At 44.3% G+C, this 21224-nt stretch overlaps 1 protein-coding gene across 1 annotated transcript in view; it reads right to left on the bottom strand.

Moving 5' to 3' along the window:
* LOC126199515 (furin-like protease 2) overlaps positions 1–21224 on the bottom strand; it is a 713209-nt gene that overhangs the window by 156238 nt on the left and 535747 nt on the right. The window contains exon 11 of the mRNA XM_049936438.1: positions 3480–3802. Within this exon, the coding sequence (XP_049792395.1) occupies positions 3480–3802 (323 nt within the window). The remainder of the gene's footprint in view (positions 1–3479; positions 3803–21224) is intronic.

The following is a 21224-nucleotide window of genomic DNA, read 5'->3' as shown; positions in this document are numbered from 1 at the left end:
CTAAGGGACTGATGACCTCAGAAATTAAGTCACATAGTGCTCAAAGCCATTTGAACCATATTTTGGTGGCTAAAGAAAACGCATTGCACTATGAAAGATTTCAGAACAGCTGTGCGTACACTATCAAGTGCAGTGAAACTCATTATAGAAACTCACAATAAGCCACCGAGGACCCTCTCTGCCAAGAGCAATAATAGTGTGGGCGACTATTAAAGACGTGATTGTTGTGTTTTAGAACTGGCTTCTGAGCTCTTAACCGGCGTCACGGAATCTCTGGGACTTTAGGAAATTATGAAGTTGTAACTTTCGTAATTTTTGATCAGGAAGCATGCCCTGTTTAGTACCATCCTACGGCAGTGACACACGCCGCGTGCTGTGGCGACTGCAGTCTGTTATTAATGCAAGCACTGTAAACTACGAGCTTAAGAGTCCCCGGGACTCCGCGATGCATTTAGCGTAATATTTCGCTTTTAGTGAATACGTCTGACAATTCAAATGGGTCAAATGGCTCTGAGCACTATGGGACTTATCGTCTGAGGTCATCAGTCCCCTAGAATTTAGAACTACGAGGTGCATTCAAGTTGTAAGGCCTCCGACTTTTTTTTCTAATTAACTACTCACCCGAAATCGATGAAACTGGCGTTACTTCTCGACGTAATCGCCCTGCAGACGTACGCATTTTTCACAACGCTGACGCCATGATTCCATGGCAGCGGCGAAGCCTTCTTTAGGAGTCTGTTTTGACCACTGGAAAATCGCTGAGGCAATAGCAGCACGGCTGGTGAATGTGCGGCCACAGAGAGTGTCTTTCATTGTTGGAAAAAGCCAAAAGTCACTAAGAGCCAGGTCAGGTGAGTAGGGAGCATGAGGAATCACTTCAAAGTTGTTATCACGAAGAAACTGTTGCGTAACGTTTGCTCGATGTGCGGGTGCGTTGTCTCGGTGAAACAGCACACGCGCAGCCCTTCCCTGACGGTTTTGTTGCAGTGCAGGAAGGAATTTGTTCTTCAAAACTTTTTCGTAGGATGCACCTGTTACCGTAGTGCCCTTTGGAACGCAATGGGTAAGGATTACGCCCTCTCTGTCCCAGAACATGGACACCATCATTTTTTCAGCACTGGCGGTTACCCGAAATTGTTTTGGTGGCGGTGAATCTGTGTGCTTCCATTGAGCTGACTGGCGCTTTGTTTCTGGATTGAAAAATGGCACCCACGTCTCATCCATTGTCACAACCGACGAAAAGAAAGTCCCATTCGTGCTGTCGTTGCGCGTCAACATTGCTCGGCAACATGCCTCACGGGCAGCCATGTGGTCATCTGTCAGCATTCGTGCCACCCACCTGGATGACACTTTTCGCATTTTCAGGTCGTCATGCAGGATTGTGTGCACAGAACCCACAGAAATGCCAACTCTGGAGGCGATCTGTTCAACAGTCATTCGGCGATCCCCCAAAACAATTCTCTCCACTTTCTCGATCGTGTCGTCAGACTGGCTTGTGCGAGCCCGAGGTTGTTTCGGTTTGTTGTCACACGAAGTTCTGCCTTCATTAAACTGTCGCACCCACGAACGCACTTTCGACACATCCATAACTCCATCACCACATGTCTCCTTCAACTGTCGATGAATTTCAATTGGTTTCACACCACGCAAATTCAGAAAACGAATGATTGCACACTGTTCAAGTAAGGAAAACGTCGCCATTTTAAGTATTTAAAACAGTTCTCATTCTCGCCGCTGGCGGTAAAATTCCATCTGCTGTACGGTGCTGCCATCTCTGGGACGTATTGACAAGGAACGTGGTGTCATTTTAAAACAATGCGCATGTTTCTATCTCTTTCCAGTCCGGAGAAAAAAAAATCTGAGGCCTTAGAACTTGAATACACCTCGTACTTAAACCTAACTAACCTAAGGACATGACACACATTCATGCCCGAGGCACGATTCGAACCTGCGACCGTAGGGGTCGCGCGGTCCAGACTGAAGCGCCTAGAACCGCTCGGCCACACAGGCCGTCTTCTGCGAATTGAAAAGCAGTTAACTCTACATATCCAAATACTGAGGAATGTGTACTAAGATAAATTGAGTAATGTGATGCTGACTTTTCAGATGAAGATAACGATGCCGAGAGCAATATTACCATTGCAAATGCTATTCCAAGTTATCTCGAAACAGCAACTGAACATGCTGGCAATGAATATGATGAAGATTAGAAGCTCAGACAAAGTGAAAAAGAAAACGAAGCTTACTGCTTACAGATCTATACCTCTCGTTCCTTCCGCACAGGCTTCGGAAGGCCCAACGGTACAGACCGACCCTCGTGTCATCCTCAGCCCATGGGGCTCACTGGATAAGAATACGAAGGGGCATGTACTCAACGTACCATTCTGGGGGCACTCTTACTTTTTGGGACCAAAGCAGCCGCTTCACCGTCATATAGCTCCTCAGTTGGCCTCACAAGGGCTGAGAGCAGCTCACTTGCCAACAGCGCTTGGCGGAGCGGGGAAGTCAGCCGTCGAAGTGTCAGCCAAGTCCAATAGCGCTTAACTTCGGTGATCTGACGCGAAGAGGTGTTACCATCGCTGCAAGGCCAGGACTGCAAATCTACCAGCCTCCTAGATATTGTCTCTTCTTATAGGCGTGCTTATACCGTTGCCAGAATTTTATAGTTTTGCTATTTAAGTAGGTGCGTGCTCTTTCCTTATAATTTAGGCCCTATCAAATGCGTATTCCACAACAAAAAAGTTTTATTTGTCAGTTTCTCTTGGAAAATAGAATTTATGGAGAGAATGTATTTATTTTTGTAATATCTTGTGTGATGGCCTTAGGTTAGTTAGGTTTAACTAGTTCTAAGTTCTAGGGGACTAATGACCTCAGAAGTTAAGTCCCATAGTGCTCAGAGCCATTTGAACCAATTTTTAATATCCTCAGTTTCATGTTTTCCGCTTTAGTTTCATTCCAGACTGGTAGCGAATAAAAAAGTATGCTTCATCTTACGTTTTTGATTATGTGTATGTCCGAAAATAACAACAAGGAAAATGATCACCATACACTATACACCTTTTGGCTTTGGGTTCAAAATGGCTCGGAGCGCTATGGGACATAACTTCTGAGGTCATCAGTCCCATAGAACTTAGAACTACTTAAACCTAACTAACCTAAGGACATCACACACATCCATGCCCGAGGCAGGATTCGAACCTGCAACCGTAGCGGTCGTGCGGTTCCAGCGCCTGGAACCGCTCGGCCACTTCGGCCGGCTTGGCTTTGGGATTCCATGACGGCAACGTATTTAGTGCTACTATTTCCGACAACGCCGGTTAAGGGCTAAGGCAGAAATGGTCTGGTAATTTTTTGTCGATGTAACAGAACAAAGTAATAATAATAAAAAGAGGAATAGAGAGAGGCGCAAAGACGGAGGACGCGCCCCCTTGGCATCCATACCAGTGGACGAGGGCAGGGCGCAGAGCGTGACGACTCACCGGGCTGCGTGGCCCTGCGGGAGCCGGCGTTGACGATGTCGAGCGTCCAGCGGCCGTCGGGCGCCTCGCCCCAGTAGTGGACGCTGAGGAAGGCCCAGTCGTCGAGCGCGGCGCTGAGCAGGTCGCGCGGCCGCGGCGACAGCAGCGTGCACGCCGTGCCCGCCGGCGACGTCAGCCGCACGCGCAGGTTGCCGCGCGGCAGGAAGCGCAGCGACACGCGGCACTGCACGTGCTCCAGGAAGCGCACCTCGCTCGCCGAGCCCGTGCAGCCCGACACGTCCATGTGCACGCGCAGGCTCGCGCCCGCCGACGCCTCCAGCTCCCTGCCGCGCCGCAGCCAAACACAACACTGGGGTTACAGCCGTGGCACTGTGCGGACACTTCTGATATAGGCTATTCTAGGCGAAAACCATGCAGTGGCACAACGGGAAAACTTAATAATAATAGCATCGTACTAGCAAATGAACCAGTGAGGTTGTTCTGACGCTTTGGTTGATAATGGAATCAAGACTTACAGGACTTCTTCCTTTTTTTCATTTTCCTTGAGCCTATTTTTATTTTTGCCATTAATTGTTCCTCACAGAGTCTATTTTTAAGACTAATTTACACTACTGGCCATTAAATTTGCTACACCAAGATGAAATGCAGATCATAAACGGGTATTCATCGGACAAATATATTATACTAGAACTGACATGTGATTACATTTTCACGCAATTTGGGTGCACAGATTCTGAAAATCAGTACCCAGAACAACCACCTCTGGCCTAATAACGGCCTTGATACGCTTGGACAATGAGTCAAACAGAGCTTGGATGTCTTGTACAAGTACAGTTGCCCATGTAGATTCAACACGATACCACAGTTCATCAAGAATAGTCACTGGCGTGTTGTGACGAGCCAGTTGCTCGGCCACCATTGACCAGACGTTTTCAGTTGCTGAGAGATCTGGCGAATATGCTGGCCAAGGCAGCAGTCGAACATTTTCTGTATCCAGAAAGGCCCGTATAGGACCTGGAACGTGCGGTCGTGCATTATCCTGCTGAAATGTAGGCTTTCGCAGGGATCGAATGAAGGGTAGAGCCACGGGTCGTAACACATCTGAAATGTAAAGTCCACTGTTCAAAGTTCCGTCAATACGAACAAGAGGTGACCGAGACGTGCAAACAATGGCACCCCATACCATCACGCCGGTTGAACGCCAGTATGGCGATGACGAATACACGCTTCCAATTTCCGTTCACCGCGATGTCGCAAAATACGGATACGACCATCATGTTGCTGTAAACAGAACCTAGATTCATCCGAAAAAATGACATTTTGCTGTTCGTGCACCCAGGTTCGTCGTTGAGAACACCATCGCAGGCGCTCCTGTCTGTGATGCAGATTCAAGGGTAACCGCAACTATGGTCCCCGAGCTGATAGTCCCTGCTGCTGCAAACGTCGTCGAACTGTTGGTGCAGATTGTTGTTGTCTTGCAAACGTCCCCATCTGTTGAATCAGGGATCGAGACGTGGCTGTACGATCCGTTACAGCTATGCGGATAAGATGCCTGTCATCTCTACTGCTAGTGATATGAGGCGCTCCGTATTACCCCCCTGAACCCACCGATTCCATATTCTTCTAACAGTCATTGGATCTCTACCAACGCGAGCAGCAATGTCACGATACGATAAACCGCAATTGTGATAGGCTACTATCCGACCTTTATCAACGTCGGAATCGTGATGGGACGCATTTCTACTCCTTACACGAGGCATCACAACAACGTTTCACCAGTCAACGCAGGTCAACTGCTGTTTGTGTACGAGAAATCGGTTGGAAATTTTCCTCATGTCAGCACGTTGTAGGTGTCGCCACCGGCGCCAAACTTGTGTGAATGCTCAGAAAAGCTAACCATTTGCATATCACAGCATCGTCTTCCTGTCGGTTAAATTTTGCGTATGTTGCACGTCATCTTCGTGGTGTAGCAATTTTAATGGCCAGTAGTGTTTATAAAATGTGCCATAAACGTTAAAACTGAGCGTATCAGAGCCCTCGAATGCAACCGATGTACACTGAAAAGCGAAAGAAACTGGTACACCTGCCGAATATCGCGTAGGGCCACCACGAGCGCGAGAAATGGCGCAACACGACGTGACATGGACTCGACTAATGTCTGAAGTAGTGCTAGAGGGAACTGACATCCTGAATCCTGCAGGGCTGTCCATAAATACATAAGAGTACGAGGGGGTGGAGATCATTTCTGAACATCACGTTGCAAGGCATCCCAGATATGCTCAATAATGTTCGTGCCTGGGGCGTTTGGTGGGCAGTTTAAGCGCAGAATAGTGTTCCTACAGCCACTATGTAACAATTTTGGACGTGTGGGATGTTGCATTGTTCTGCTAGAGTTGTCCAAGTCCGTCGGAATATACAATGGACATGAACAGATGCAGGTGATCAGACAGGATGCTTGCGTACGGGTCACCGGTCAGAGATGTATCTGGACGTATCAGAGGTAACATATCATTCCAAATGTTCACGCCTCACACCGTTACATAGCCTCCACCAGCTTGAACAGTCCCCCACTGGCATGCAGTGTCCATGGGCTGATGAAGTTGCCTCCGTAACCTTACGCGTCCATCCTCTCAATACCATTTGAAACGAGACCCGTCCTAACAGCTAACATGTTTCCAGTCATCAGCTGTCTAATGTCGTTGTTGACGGGCCAGGCGAGGCTTAAAGCTTTGTGTGGTGCACTCATTAAGGGTAAACGAGTGGGCCTTAGGTTCCGAAAGTGCATAACTATGATGTTTCGTTGAATGGATCGCACGCTGACACTGTTTTGATGGTCCAACATTGAAATCTGCGGAAGGGGTGCACTTCTGTCAGGTTAATCGATTATCTTCAGTTGACATTGGTCCAGTTCTTGCGGAACCTTTTACTGGCCGCAGAGATGTCGGAGATTGTATGTTTTACCGGATTCTTGATATTCACGGTACACTCGTGAAATGGTCGTACCAGAAAATCCCCACTTCATCGCTACCTTCGGAGATGTTGTGTCCCATCCCTCGTACGACGACTATAATACCACGTTGAAACTCACATAAATCTGGATAAGCTGCCATTGTAGCAGCAGTAACCAGTCTAACAATTGCGTCAGAAACTTGATGTCTTATATAGGCATTGCCGACCGCAGCGCCGTATTGTGAGTATTTACATTTCAATAAGCATGCCTATATCAGTTTCTTTGGGGCTTCAGTGTAATACAATAGTCAGTATAATACTGTAGTAGCTACTGACGAAATAGGGGTCCTGTTAGTTTCGGAGAGTATCACAGTGGATATTATTATCGACTACAACACTATTTTCAGTACATTTATCTTCGTAACATGATTTATTCACGGTACACACCATGGAAACACATTCTTCTCAGCACCTGTTTGTCAGTTCGCTTGTTTTTTATACGAAGCAAAATTTTAGTGCTTGAAAATGCAAACAAACGTATTTATATGTATAGGAAACGTTAAAAAGTAATACCAATCCTGCGAAGAACGGTTCGATTGCTAAGCGGCAGCCAGTTAGACCTAATCCAAATTCGTTCGTCAAAATGAGTGTGTTTCGACATCGTCGAAAAAATGCCGACTGTACAGCGCTGGCAATCCCGATAAAAGGTTCGGCCAGTTTCAATGTTAATAAACAGAAGTTGAAATTTACAGCTCTTGTTTTTCTCAAAACAACATTCTTCAAGTTGTCGGAAGCTATAGCTCATGAAATATACATTTAATTACATTATACTTTAATGTAACTTGTGAGTTGGCGTTCTTTCTACCGTAGTATGTAGGAATTTTGCCATGTATTTTAGTTTTGATTCGCGATGCACATTTTTATAAGGAATTTGTTGTTTTCAGATTTTTTTATTTCAGAGTGCCACCATATTGTAAGAATTCACTTCTTTAAGCTCTTCTTCCTTCAACGTTAGACAATAGCATCAGTTTGAAATCAGTTTTAGGAAGTTTGGTATAGGTTCTAAATTGTACCATTCAGAGCTACCATTAACCGCTTTCGCAATTCGCCAAGACCTTTAATCGTCTATGTCGTGTAGCGTGTTCTGGACGAACGATTTTTACTAACGAAAATATATATAATACAATCTTACAAGAAAGGTGTAAAGTCAGTTTTGTGATACATCTGTTATTTTATTGAAAAAATCGTGAATATCTATTCGAAAATCTAGCGTCACCTTAGTCGACCCCCTTAAAAAGCGTACGGAACTTCCTGTGGATACGTTCGACAGTGTCAATTGGTGCAAGGTGTGAGTACTGAAATTTCCTCGTCCTACCTGTGGTCTAGGGGTAGCGTCTTTCATTCGTAATCAAAAACGTCTTCGGTCCCGGGTTCGATCCCCGTCAGTGCCTAAATTTTGATAAATAATCAGCATTGGCGGCCGAAGACTTCCGGCATAAGAAGTCAGCCTCACTCTGCCAACGGCCTTGTCAAAGACGGCGGAGGAGCGGATAGAGGTTCAGGGCACTCTCTTGCCCTAGGGGTGGGAAATTGCCCCTAAAGGCGGAAGAATCAGCAATGATCAACGACGTGACGATGCAGAAGGCAATGGAAACCACTGCATTAAAGACACGTAACGTGTATCCACAGGACATGTGGCTTGTAATTGAAGAAGTGTCATGATGATCTCTCCATTGGCAAAAGATTCCGGAATAGTCCCCCATTCGGATCTCCGGGAGGGGACTGCCAAGGGGGAGGTTACCATGAGAAAAACATTGAATAATCAATGAAACGATAACGTTCTACTAGTCGCGGCGTGGAATGTCAGAAGCTTGGACGTGGTAGGGAAACTAGAAAATCTGAAAAGGGAAATGCAAAGGCTCAATCTAGATATAGTAGGGGTCAGTGAAGTGAAGTGGAAGGAAGACAAGGATTTCAGGTCAGATGAGTATCGGGTAATATCAACAGCAGCAGAAAATGGTATAACAGGTGTAGGATTCGTTATGAATAGGAAGGTAGGGCAGAGAGTGTGTTACTGTGAACAGTTCAGTGACCGCGTTGTTCTAATCAGAATCGACAGCAGACCGACAACGATAGTTCAGGTATACATGCCGACGTCGCAAGCTGAAGATGAACAGATAGAGAAAGTGTATGAGGATATTGAAAGGGAAATGCAGTATGTAAAGGGGGACGAAAATCTAATAGTCATGGGTGACTGGAATGCAGTTGTAGGGGAAGGAGTAGAAGAAAAGGTTACAGGAGAATATGGGCTTGGGACAAGGAATGAAAGACGAGAAAGACTAATTGAGTTCTGTAACAAGTTTCAGCTAGTAATAGCGAATACCCTGTTCAACAATCACAAGAGGAGGAGGTATACTTGGAAAAGGCCGGGAGATACGGGAAGATTTCAATTAGATTACATCTTGGTCAGACAGAGATTCCGAAATCAGATACTGGATTGTAAGGCGTACCCAGGAGCAGATTAAGACTCAGATCACAATATAGTACTGATGAAGAGTAGGCTGAAGTTCAAGACGTTAGTCAGGAAGAATCAGTACGCAAAGAAATGGGATACGGAAGTACTAAGGAATGACGAGATACGTTTGAAGTTCTCTAACGCTATAGATACAGCAATAAGGAATAGCGCAGTAGGCAGTACAGTTGAAGAGGAATGGACATCTCTAAAAAGGGTCATCACAGAAGTTGGGAAGGAAAACATAGGTGCAAAGAAGGTAGCTGCGAAGAAACCATGGGTAACAGAAGAAATACTTCAGTTGATTGATGAAAGGAGGAAGTACAAACACTTTCCTGGAAAATCAGGAATACAGAAATATAAGTCGCTGAGGAATGAAATAAATAGGAAGTGCAGGGAAGCTAAGACGAAATGGCTGCAGGAAAAATGTGAAGACATCGAAAAAGATATGATTATCGGAAGGGCAGACTCAGCATACAGGAAAGTCAAAACAACCTTTGGTGACATTAAAAGCAACGGTGGAAACATTAAGAGTGCAACGGGAATTCCACAGTTAAATGCAGAGGAGAGAGCAGATAGGTGGAAAGAATACATTGAAAGCCTCTATGAGGGTGAAGATTTGTCTGATGTGATACAAGAAGAAACAGGAGTCGATGTAGAAGAGATAGGGGATCCAGTATTAGAATCGGAATTTAAAAGAGCTTTGGAGGACTTACGGTCAAATAAGGCAGAAGGGATAGATAACATTCCATCAGAATTTCTAAAACCATTGGGGGAAGTGGCAACAAAACGACTATTCACGTTGGTTTGTAGAATATATGAGTCTGGCGACATACCATCTGACTTTCGAAAAAGCATCATCCACACAATTCCGAAGACGGCAAGAGCTGACAAGTGCGAGAATTATCGCACAATCAGCTTAACAGCTCATGCATCGAAGCTGCTTACAAGAATAATATACAGAAGAATGGAAAAGAAAATTGAGAATGCGCTAGGTGACGATCAGTTTGGCTTTAGGAAAAGTAAAGGGACGAGAGAGGCAATTCTGACGTTACGGCTAATAATGGAAGCAAGGCTAAAGAAAAATCAAGACACTTGCATAGGATTTGTCGACCTGGAAAAAGCGTTCGACAATATAAAATGGTTCAAGTTGTTCAAGATTCTGAAAAAATTAGGGGTAAGCTATAGGGAGAGACGGGTCATATACAATATGTACAACAACCAAGAGGGAATAATAAGAGTGGACGATCAAGAACGAAGTGCTCGTATTAAGAAGGGTGTAAGACAAGGCTATAGCCTTTCGCCCCTACTCTTCAATCTGTACATCGAGGAAGCAATGATGGGAATAAAAGAAAGGTTCAGGAGTGGAATTAAAATACAAGGTGAAAGGATATCAATGATACGATTCGTTGATGACATTGCTATCCTGATTGAAAGTGAAGAAGGATAAAATGATCTGCTGAACGGAATGAACTGTCTAATGAGTACACAGTATGGTCTGAGAGTAAATCGGAGAAAGACCAAGGTAATGAGAAGTAGTAGAAATGAAAACAGCGAGAAACTTAACATCAGGATTGATGGTCACGAAGTCAATGAAGTTAAGGAATTCTGCGACCTAGGCAGTAAAATAACCAATGACGGACGGAGCAAGGAGGACATCAAAAGCAGACTCGCTATGGCAAAAAAGGCATTTCTGGCCAAGAGAAGTCTACTAATATTAATTACCGGCCTTAATTTGAGGAAGAAATTTCTGAGGATGTACGTCTGGAGTACAGTATTGTATGGTAGTGAAACATGGACTGTGGGAAAACCGGAACAGAAGATAATCGAAGCATTTGAGATGTGGTGCTATAGACGAATGTTGAAAATTAGGTGGACTGATAAGGTAAGGAATGAGGAGGTTCTACGCAGAATCGGAGAGGAAGGGAATATGTGGAAAGCACTGATAAAAGAGAAGGGACAGGATGATAGGACATGTACTAAGACATGAGGGAATGAGTTCCATGGTACTAGAGGGAGCTGTAGAGGGCAAAAACTGTAGAGGATGGCAGAGATTGGAATACGTCAAGCAAATAATTGAGGACGTAGATTGCAAGTGCTAATCTGAGATGAAGAGGTTAGCACAGGAAAGGAATTCGTGGCGGGCCGCATCAAACAAGTCAGTAGACTAATGACCAAAAAAAAAAAAAAAAGAGTATCCCAGGATTCGCCAGAACTGAAACTCAAAGCCTTCTGACGATATGTAGGTGACATGCCTGTAGTATCCCCACGGTCAAGAACTGTCGCGATTTTTGTATCATCTGAATTCAGTCCAAGAGAATATTCAATGTATGAGGGAAGTGGAGAAGGGTGGTTGACTGCCATTTATGGTCATCTTGGTCAGTCGGAAAGTGGACTGATCTTTTTGACAGTCCGTTTACAGCACTTCCATACATACAGACCTGTATAATGTAGGCGTCTTCCTGCCACTACCTATTACAGACTACGGGCTTCCGTCTCCACGTCAGATTAGCACAGCTTCAGAGAAGAGGAAGACGTGATTACCCGTACGATCAAGAGGAGAAGGCGCGGTTCGAGTCAAGAGCGTTTCTCCCATATGTCGGCAACATTTCGTTGACATTAGGAAAAATGAAATGTAAACATTATGTCAGAGTCATCTTCCTGCCACCTACAAAAACCGATGCACTTCTCGAACTGGTAAAGGATGATCTGGTTCGCGGAGGGCTCGAATATACAGATTACCACGCCAGTGTGGCGAGGTTATGCACACGAATGCTCCACCTGGCTCTGCATTTGCATCTCCATCGAGTGTCTGTTGTTCATGTAATAAAACCAGCAGAGCTCCTCAGCGCCTCCAGTTTTGTGAGTGGCTGTACACTGAGATAACAATAAAGAGCTTGGACTTGGAACTGTTCTTTATGTCTGGTGAATCCTGATTTCACCTGCGAGGCTGTGTCAACTCACAGGATCAAATTTTCTGGGCAGCAGCGAATCCGCACAGCTCCCACGAAATATCATTGCGTGATCAGAAGGGTGGAGTTTTGTGTCTAATATCCGCACGCTGCATTATTGGTCCCATCCTCTTTCATCAGACGCTGACTTCGGCGCGTTACATTGCTATCATCATGAAATCAGTTGTGGCAGCACTAACGAAGGAGGAGAATACCATACAGTTTCTTCCAACAGGATGGAGCAACTGCCCATACAGACGGCCGAGCCTTGGAGCACATTTACACAATCTTCAGGTCTTACAGAGCTGTTAGCAGAGGTCAATCTTGTCTCGACTCCACCTGGTCACGCTGGTCACTTGATCTGTCAGTGTTTGATTAGTTCGTGCGAGGAGCCGTTAAGTCTGTATCGCAACAACATTCAAAGTCATCAGGAACTGCAAAAGAACATTTAGTATGAGACTGCAGCAATTCCACCAGTCCATCTTCGATCTGCATTTAGCAGCTTGCTGACAAGGACCCAAAGAAGCCAAGAGATCAAGGGTGGTCACTTTCAACATCTGCTGTAATCAGGTTAGTATTGTATTTCTTTTCCACTGCTTTGTTTCTATGTACCTTGGACTCTGGGCCACTTTCACTAGCCACACCTTATAGAAGTGTTCGAAAATATGTTAATATAACATAGAATAAGTTCCATGGTACTAGATAGAACAGTAGAGGGTAAAAACTGTGCTGTAGTGAAAGAGGGAGATAGGAATACATCCACCAAATAATTCAGGATTTAAAGTGCAATTGAGGTTCTGGAATGAAATGGTTCGCACAGGAAGGGGTTTCACGGTGGGACTCATCAAAGCACTAAGAAAAAAACAAAAAATAACTCCTTCAATGGTGTCTTTTACTGTTGCAATGCACACTTCTGAGTCACAATTTCATCATCACGGCCTGTGCTCGTACGCAAGCACTTTCATTGTGATGTCAATAAGCCAAAAACGGATAGCTGCTGGTTCTGTTGGTTCACTTTTAATACTACTGTTTGTTAACATTGTGAGACCAAGAAGGGGACATGTGGCTACAACGAAAATTAATAGGTATACTGTTGTTGTTGTTGTTCTGGTCTTCAGTCCTGAGACTGGTTTGATGCAGCTCTCCATGCTACTCTATCCTGTGCAAGCTTCTTCATCTCCCAGTACCTACTGCAACCTACATCCTTCTGAATCTGCTTAGTGTATTGATCTCATGGTCTCCCTCTACGATTTTTACCCTCCACGCTGCCCTCCAATGCTAAATTTGTGATCCCTTGATGCCTCAAAACATGTCCTACCAACCGATCCCTTCTTCTAGTCAAGTTGTGCCAAAACTTCTCTTCTCCCCAATCCTATTCAATACCTCCTCATCAGTTACGTGATCTACCCACCTTATCTTCAGCATTCTTCTGTAGCACCACATTTCAAAAGCTTCTATTCTCTTCTTGTCCAAACTGGTTATCGTCCATGTTTCACTTCCATACATGGCTACACTCCATACAAATACTTTCAGAAACGACTTCCTGACACATAAATCTATACTCGATGTTAACAAATTTCTCTTCTTCAGAAACGATTTCCTTGCCATTGCCAGTCTACATTTTATATCCTCTCTACTTCGACCATCATCAGTTATTTTGCTCCCTAAATAGCAAAACTCCTTTACTACTTTAAGTGTCTCATTTCCTAATCTAATCCCCTCAGTATCACGCGATTTAATTTGACTACATTCCATTATCCTCGTTTTGCTTTTGTTGATGTTCATCTTATATCCTCCTTTCAAGACACTGTCCATTCCGTTCAACTGCTCTTCCAAGTCCTTTGCTGTCTCTGACAGAATTACAATGTCATCGGCGAACCTCAAAGTTTTTACTTATTCTCCATGAATTTTAATACCTACTCCGAATTTTTCTTTTGTTTCCTTTACTTAGTATATTACTAAAATTACTGGAAATTCATAACTTCACTTTTACAGAGACAGATCAGTACGATGTGAAGGCAGGCACCAAGTGCTGCAATCAGAAATTCTTGAAGTCGTAGCACGGAATCAGAGATGTCATAGATACGCCACTGAGGATCGCCAACAGTTGTAGCAGGACAAGACATGTTCGCTGTGCCACATGTGAAACAAATTAACTGGTCAGGGAAGCAGTGGCATCCTAAGTGCACCATGTGAGAATGTCCTAGTAAAATAGAGCGTGAGAATTTGCCTGCAGGAGGAGCGACTGCTGCAAACATTGCCCTCAATATGTAGGAGGCGGGATCGCATGTTATAGCCAATGGCGCCCCAAACCACCACACTCGGCTTGTATCAGCTACGCCGCTCTATAACAGTGTCAGCCCGATTGCGTTCAATAAGGTAGCGTCCAACACCGTACCCGGTAGCCATTATATCACATATTGAAGCGGTATTCGACGTGAAACACTATATTTGGAACACAGCTCGCAAGAGACGGCATTGACACCCTCATTTCCATTACTGCTGCTGGGGGTTTTGGTCAGTGGAAACCGGCGCATAAAGTGCGTGCTACCAGCCCAGCAATCAGGAGAGGACGTCTAACAGTCGACCGTCGACACAGACGTGTCAGCACCCGTATCTGTGATCCAACGTGGAGAGAACATTGCTGTTAAATCTGTTCTGTCGATTGTGGCCATGCTGACAAGACGGCGGTAATCCTGCGCTATGGTGACACTGCATAGTCCACTACCAACTCGTCGTTTTGTACAACGCCCTTCGATCCATTGGTTCCACAAACACAAATGGTAGGAGCAGCGTGCCTTGTGGAAGGTACAGTGTCACAGTACGACAAACCCTTTTCTCAGAGATCACAATCAATCTCAAGAGTCGTGACATAGTTGCAGCAAATTTTCTCTTTTCCACACACTTACCATTTTTTTTTTTTTTACATATAATACGTTATTAATTTATTTAAGGTCTTGTTTGCTAGTTTTGTGTGCACGAAGTACAACAATAATTTCAAGACTTTTTAAACAATCAAAACATACACTTGCGAAACTACCCTACACCCCATAATTAAAAGATTGTTATTTCCAAACCCAGCAGTTGTCTCCCATTGTAACACAGCGATTTGAAATTTAGTCTTCCTCCGCAATGGTGCTTCAGCACGAAGGTGTCGAAATATTCGAAAGAAAGGCAAGAGCTCAGAAATTCATGGGAGATGTAAGGTGGGTTAATGATGTCACATTGGCACCAGATTGCACCACAATTCTGCCCAGTGTCACATGATGGGCAGGACGTCATACCCTCTCTTACCCACATTTCATGCTTTCTTTGACGCTACTGGAATGGATGTAAGAATTGCGACACCCAGCATTAAATCATACTGCTTTCTTTTAGGTGGTCGAGAAAAACGTTACAGATACACAGTTTCAAAGAATAGCCACGAAATGGACTGGCGGTTGCGTAAGCATGTCAATGAAAACGACTTTTTCGTTGGGGCATTGACCCTGTTATGGTGTAAACTCAAGCGCCACCACGCCAGTCGGGAACGACATGGAAGAGAAGGCTGTGAGTAGAAGTCAGCCAATCGCATGCTGACCGGACCTCCCTGCCGGACGACAACGTGACAGCAGCGGCCCCTATGTGAAGAGAACTGGTGACGGCCCAGTGGAATACCAGCTTCAAGATTACCCTCTTGGGTAACACCGTCAACGTCAGGCACTTCGATAGCAGTTCAGGAGAGACCGTTGTCAGTTAGCGATCTGCGGTCACTGCAAAGACTGATTATTTCGTATGTCGCCCTTTGCTTGCGACACATCTGTGTGGTTGACAAAGCTAAGTATTGTAATTGATTAGCTGTAATAAAACTCATTAATAGGTTTTTTTTTTTTTTTTACGAACCCTGGACTCGACGAGGAGGTGTAAGAATGCCAACGCGACAACTTGTTCACGTTTCATGTCCAGAGCCACTAGCTGCCACGGTTCTGTCGTCGCCTTTTGTGTTTTGTTGGCGCCTTAATTCTACAGGGGTGTGTTTATATGTTTTAATAGTTTTTGCTAATAAGTGTTTTCTGGTGGGTGTTGCATAAATTTTCTTGGCTTGTGTGCTTATTTTTCTTTCTTGCATTGTCTCTTTATTGCATTTACCTGTTCCAAAATGAGTAACCCACCTGTCCCACCCCTGCTCAGCCGGCCGGGGTGGCCGAGCGGTTCTAGGCGCTACAGTCTCGAACCGCGCGACCCCTACGGTCGCAGGTTCGAATCCTGTCTCGGGAATGGATGTGTGTGATGTCGTTAGGTTAGTTGGGTTTAAGTAGTTCTAAGTTGTAGGGGACTTATGACCTTAGAAGTTATGTCCCATAGTGCTCAGAGCCATTTGAACAATTTTTTTTTGTGCTGCAAGCTATAGATACAGCGCAGCTAACATAGATTTACAGTTTTAGACGCAGCAGATTGCAACCCTTCTAAACACAGTACAGTAGTTATCGGCGAACGAAACACCTAAAGCTGCGCAACAGACAGCAACTTTACCTCCGAGTGCCGCACCGCCTTTTCGCCAGTTTAACGAAACGAAAGAGGAATGGCCCTAGTGTTTGCAACAGTGTGAAGCCCACGTAATTGTTCACAAAGTATAAGGTACTGTGAAACTACATTACTTTTTGTCAACGGCAGGAAGTGCAGTCTTTCACCTCATTCAGAAAGTGTTCGCTAACGCCACTTCGAGTAAACTTTCCTATGATCCGGTTCCAGATTCTGTAACTAACTATTATGAATAACAAGTGAATGTAGTGGCAGCTGGTACCAGTTCTTTCGTTGCAAGAAACAGTCAGAACAAACTTATCGTGAGCGGCTAACACATTTGCAAGGTATGCCGACAAAATGCAAATTCAGATATCTTTGTGGTTCTTTATATTCATATGTTACGCTGCTTGATGCGATCTTCTACAATGTACCTGATGTCGAACTTACACAACTGATTTTGAAACAGTCAGATCCATCATTTCAACACGGACTGTAAATTCTCGCTCAGTATGATTCAGGTGCTTTAGCGGGCAATAAATTTGAGCAGCTGCCAATTTGTCCTGTTGCATCATCCCTTGCTGACGACCAGCCTAGTACGCAGCAACAGCACTCGCGTACAAAACCACGTAAACAGTTCTCTAAACAGGCGGCTACATTGGTGAAAAGAATTAAGTCATGCCCTCAGTGCTCTTCACGGCACAAACACCAAGACTGCCCATCCAGAGAAGCACAGTGTTACGCTTGTGACAAGGAAGGTCACGTACGATCCGTATGTTTGCAACGGAACAAACATAAGAATTTTGTCCACTCACAATCTAGTCAAAAGGCCACGTAATCATTGCATTGTATTCAAATCGTGCTTCAGGCATTAGCAAAACTACAAGCAAACAGTTTTTTCAGTGCTACGCCAGTCCAACACACTTTATGTTCATTTGCTTCTTAGTGAAAAACATGTGACATTTTAGTTGGACACGGGTGCCTCTGTTATACCGCTGTTAGTCTCTTCAAGCCTTTCTAAACCAGCATACCCGCCTGACGGCTTATAATGGACAAGACATTCGCGTTCTCGGAAAATGTACTTTACCTGCCGTGTATCTGTCGCATACGCAAACTGTGACTTTCACTATGCTACAATCAAGCTATTGTGAGAACTTATTTCCCTCGATTTGTTTGATTTGTTTGGATTTCAAATTCAAGACTATGGGTTGTCAGTGACTGCATTCAATGCCTAAGACAGAGTAGCTAGCTTGATGAAAGATTTTCCTGCACTCTTTTCTAAGGGTTTAGGCAAGGCTAATAAAATGGTTCAAATGGCTCTGAGCACTATGGGACTCAACTGCTGAGGTCATTAGTCCCATAGAACTTAGAACTAGTTAAACCTAACTAACCTAAGGACATCACAAACATCCATGTCCGAGGCAGGATTCGAACCTGCGACCGTAGCGGTCTCGCGGTTCCAGACTGCAGCGCCTTTAACCGCACGGCCACTTCGGCCGGCCAAGGCTAATAATTTTGTTGCACATATTAATATGAAACACAATGCTTAGCCGTTATTTTTCCGGGCTACAACTGTTCCAATCGCATTACAGGATAAAGTAGCTGCTGAACTTAAAGAAATGCAAGATAGCGGAATTATTGCGCCCCTAAAAGCTAGTCAGTGGGCGAGCCCACTGCTTTTGCTCTCCGAACTTTCAGGTCGCATTCGCCTCTGTGTTGACTTTTAGTTTACAGTCAGCCCACAAACTGTGATTGATATTTATCCATTGCCATGCACAGAGGATCTCATGGACAGATTATTCGCTGGTCGCCACATTCCACAAATTGATTTGCGCGATGCATGTCTTCAAATATCATTAGATGAAGAATCTCTGAACGTGTGAGTTGTGAACACTCTTTTGGGATTTTTTAAATATTTGCGTTTGCCTTTTGTCAGTGCTTCTGCACCCGCTCTTTTCCTGCGGTATTTGGAACAGCTGACTGCTCAAGTACAAAACTGTTCAAACTGTTTGGACGATATTGTTGTAACGGGTAGCACACCTGAAGAACACATTGCAAATTTGTCGCCAAGGATCGCAGATCGTCTCTATGCAAATATATCTTTGAAAAGAACTCTCTTATATTCTGGGAATCCACAGCTGTAGAATAACACATCGGTGGGAAGAATTCCGCTAACAGCTGGCAAAATTGTTGTTTATTGAAACGCAAACTGTATCGCGACCTAAAGCTGCATCATCAGGTGTAACCTTCATAGTAAAGAACGATGTACAGTGTTACCACTTTGTGGATATTGAAATAAATAAGGGAATGTCTAAAATATACTCATAACATTAAAAGGTAATAGGCATACCCGTCGCTCTTAGCCAAAATTTACTAGTCAGTGAATATTGTCAATACTATGGCAAACGAAAGGTACCAAAACGTGCTCTATTCATTGCTGATATTTGAAACTAGCAAATAACAGAGCGACGTTCTAAAATTTGTCTGCGTCTATAAACAAAAAAAAAATATTATAGTGAGAAGCCGCTAAAATTTTTTTCAAAAAGGGGCCGGATTGCGGCCTTTGACCTCTTCGAGGCATACAGGTACTGTTTTAGTAGTTTTCTTTTCGCTTGACGGCTTGGCACTATGTAAAATACTGTGTGAAATGTATAAAGCGGCAGTATGACGGCAGGACAGCCCCTTGTTATTATCTGTTACTTTTGTTTCGTTTCCTTTTTTTTTTAAATTTATGGGTCTTTGGCATTTACAATGTAGGCAGAAAAATGAGTAACTGCAGATATGGTAACAACATCATATATGCAGCATACGCGTTACGTTCATTTTTACAGGGTGTTTCAAAAATTACCGGTATATTTGAAACGGCAATAAAAACTAAACGAGCAGCGATAGAAATACACCGTTTGTTGCAATATGCTTGGGACAACAGTACATTTTCAGACGGACAAACTTTCGAAATTACAGTATTTACAATTTTCAACAACAGATGGCGCTGCAAGTGATGTGAAAGATATAGACGACAACGCAGTCTGTGGGTGCGCCATTCTGTACGTCGTCTTTCTGCTGTAAGCGTGTGCTGTTCACAACGTGCAAGTGTGCTGTAGACAACATGGTTTATTCCTTAGAACAGAGAATTTTTCTGGTGTTGGAATTCCACCGCCTAGAACACAGTGTTGTTGCAACAAGACGAAGTTTTCAACGGAGGTTTAATGTAACCAAAGGACCGAAAAGCGATACAATAAAGGATCTGTTTGAAAAATTTCAACGGACTGGGAACGTGACGGATGAACGTGCTGGAAAGGTAGGGCGACCGCGTACGGCAACCACAGAGGGCAACGCGCAGCTAGTGCAGCAGGTGATCCAACAGCGGCCTCGGGTTTCCGTTCGCCGTGTTGCAGCTGCGGTCCAAATGACGCCAACGTCCACGTATCGTCTCATGCGCCAGAGTTTACACCTCTATCCATACAAAATTCAAACGCGGCAACCCCTCAGCGCCGCTACCATTGCTGCACGAGAGACATTCGCTAACGATATAGTGCACAGGATTGATGACGGCGATATGCATGTGGGCAGCATTTGGTTTACTGACGAAGCTTATTTTTACCTGGACGGCTTCGTCAATAAACAGAACTGGCGCATATGGGGAACCGAAAAGCCCCATGTTGCTGTCCCATCGTCCCTGCATCCTCAAAAAGTACTGGTCTGGGCCGCCATGTCTTCCAAAGGAAACATTGGCCCATTTTTCAGATCCGAAACGATTACTGCATCACGCTATCTGGACATTCTTCGTGAATTTGTGGCGGTACAAACTGCCTTAGACGACACTGCGAACACCTCGTGGTTTATGCAAGATGGTGCCCGGCCACATCACACGGCCGACGTCTTTAATTTCCTGAATGAATATTTCGATGATCGTGTGATTGCTTTGGGCTATCCGAAACATACAGGAGGCGGCGTGGATTGGCCTCCCTATTCGCCAGACATGAACCCCTGTGACTTCTTTCTGTGGGGATACTTGAAAGACCAGGTGTACCGCCAGAATCCAGAAACAATTGAACAGCTGAAGCAGTACATCTCATCTGCATGTGAAGCCATTCCGCCAGACACGTTGTCAAACGTTTCGGGTAATTTCATTCAGAGACTACGCCATATTATTGCTACGCATGGTGGATATGTGGAAAATGTCGTACTATAGAGTTTCCCAGACCGCAGCGCCATCTGTTGTTGAAAATTGTAACTACTGTAATTTCGAAAGTTTGTCTGCCTGAAAATGTACTGTTGTCCCAAGCATATTGCAACAAACGGTGTATTTCTATCGCTGCTCGTTTAGTTTTTATTGCCGTTTCAAATATACCGGTCATTTTTGAAACACCCTGTAGGAACCTGCAGTCAAGTTTGCAGAGAGCCACCCTTCGACGAAGATGAGCTGGGCAGACGTACGACAGTATTGGCAGACAGCACGTAGTTGTAGATTTGACTATCGATTGCATTCAAATGAACGTCAGATTTCTTTACATGAGCGCTGCGGAACCGAACTGATTTGTAACGTTCTACTGTCGAATGCACTACCGCTAGTGATGCTTCACGGAGAAGTGATGTATTGTATTTACTGTGCATTTACTATCTAAAAGCTTGCTCATAATACACCTTATTAGCTTTGCTGGAAACCTAGTAATGTGTTTTGTTTAGTGTGACTCACAGATTCGACGATCGTCATTATTGACTAAATTTAATAACCTGATACATAATTTTAATGATGCGTAACTTAATGAATAAATATATGCATACACAATCATTTTCTCCCGTTATAACTTACTGTCAATCTGATATTGC

The sequence above is a fragment of the Schistocerca nitens genome, chromosome 8 (assembly GCF_023898315.1).
Source record: "Schistocerca nitens isolate TAMUIC-IGC-003100 chromosome 8, iqSchNite1.1, whole genome shotgun sequence".
In the NCBI taxonomy this organism is placed as follows: Eukaryota; Metazoa; Arthropoda; class Insecta; order Orthoptera; family Acrididae; genus Schistocerca; species Schistocerca nitens.
Note: the sequence above shows the minus strand (reverse complement) of the source record. Positions and strands in the feature narration are given on the sequence as shown.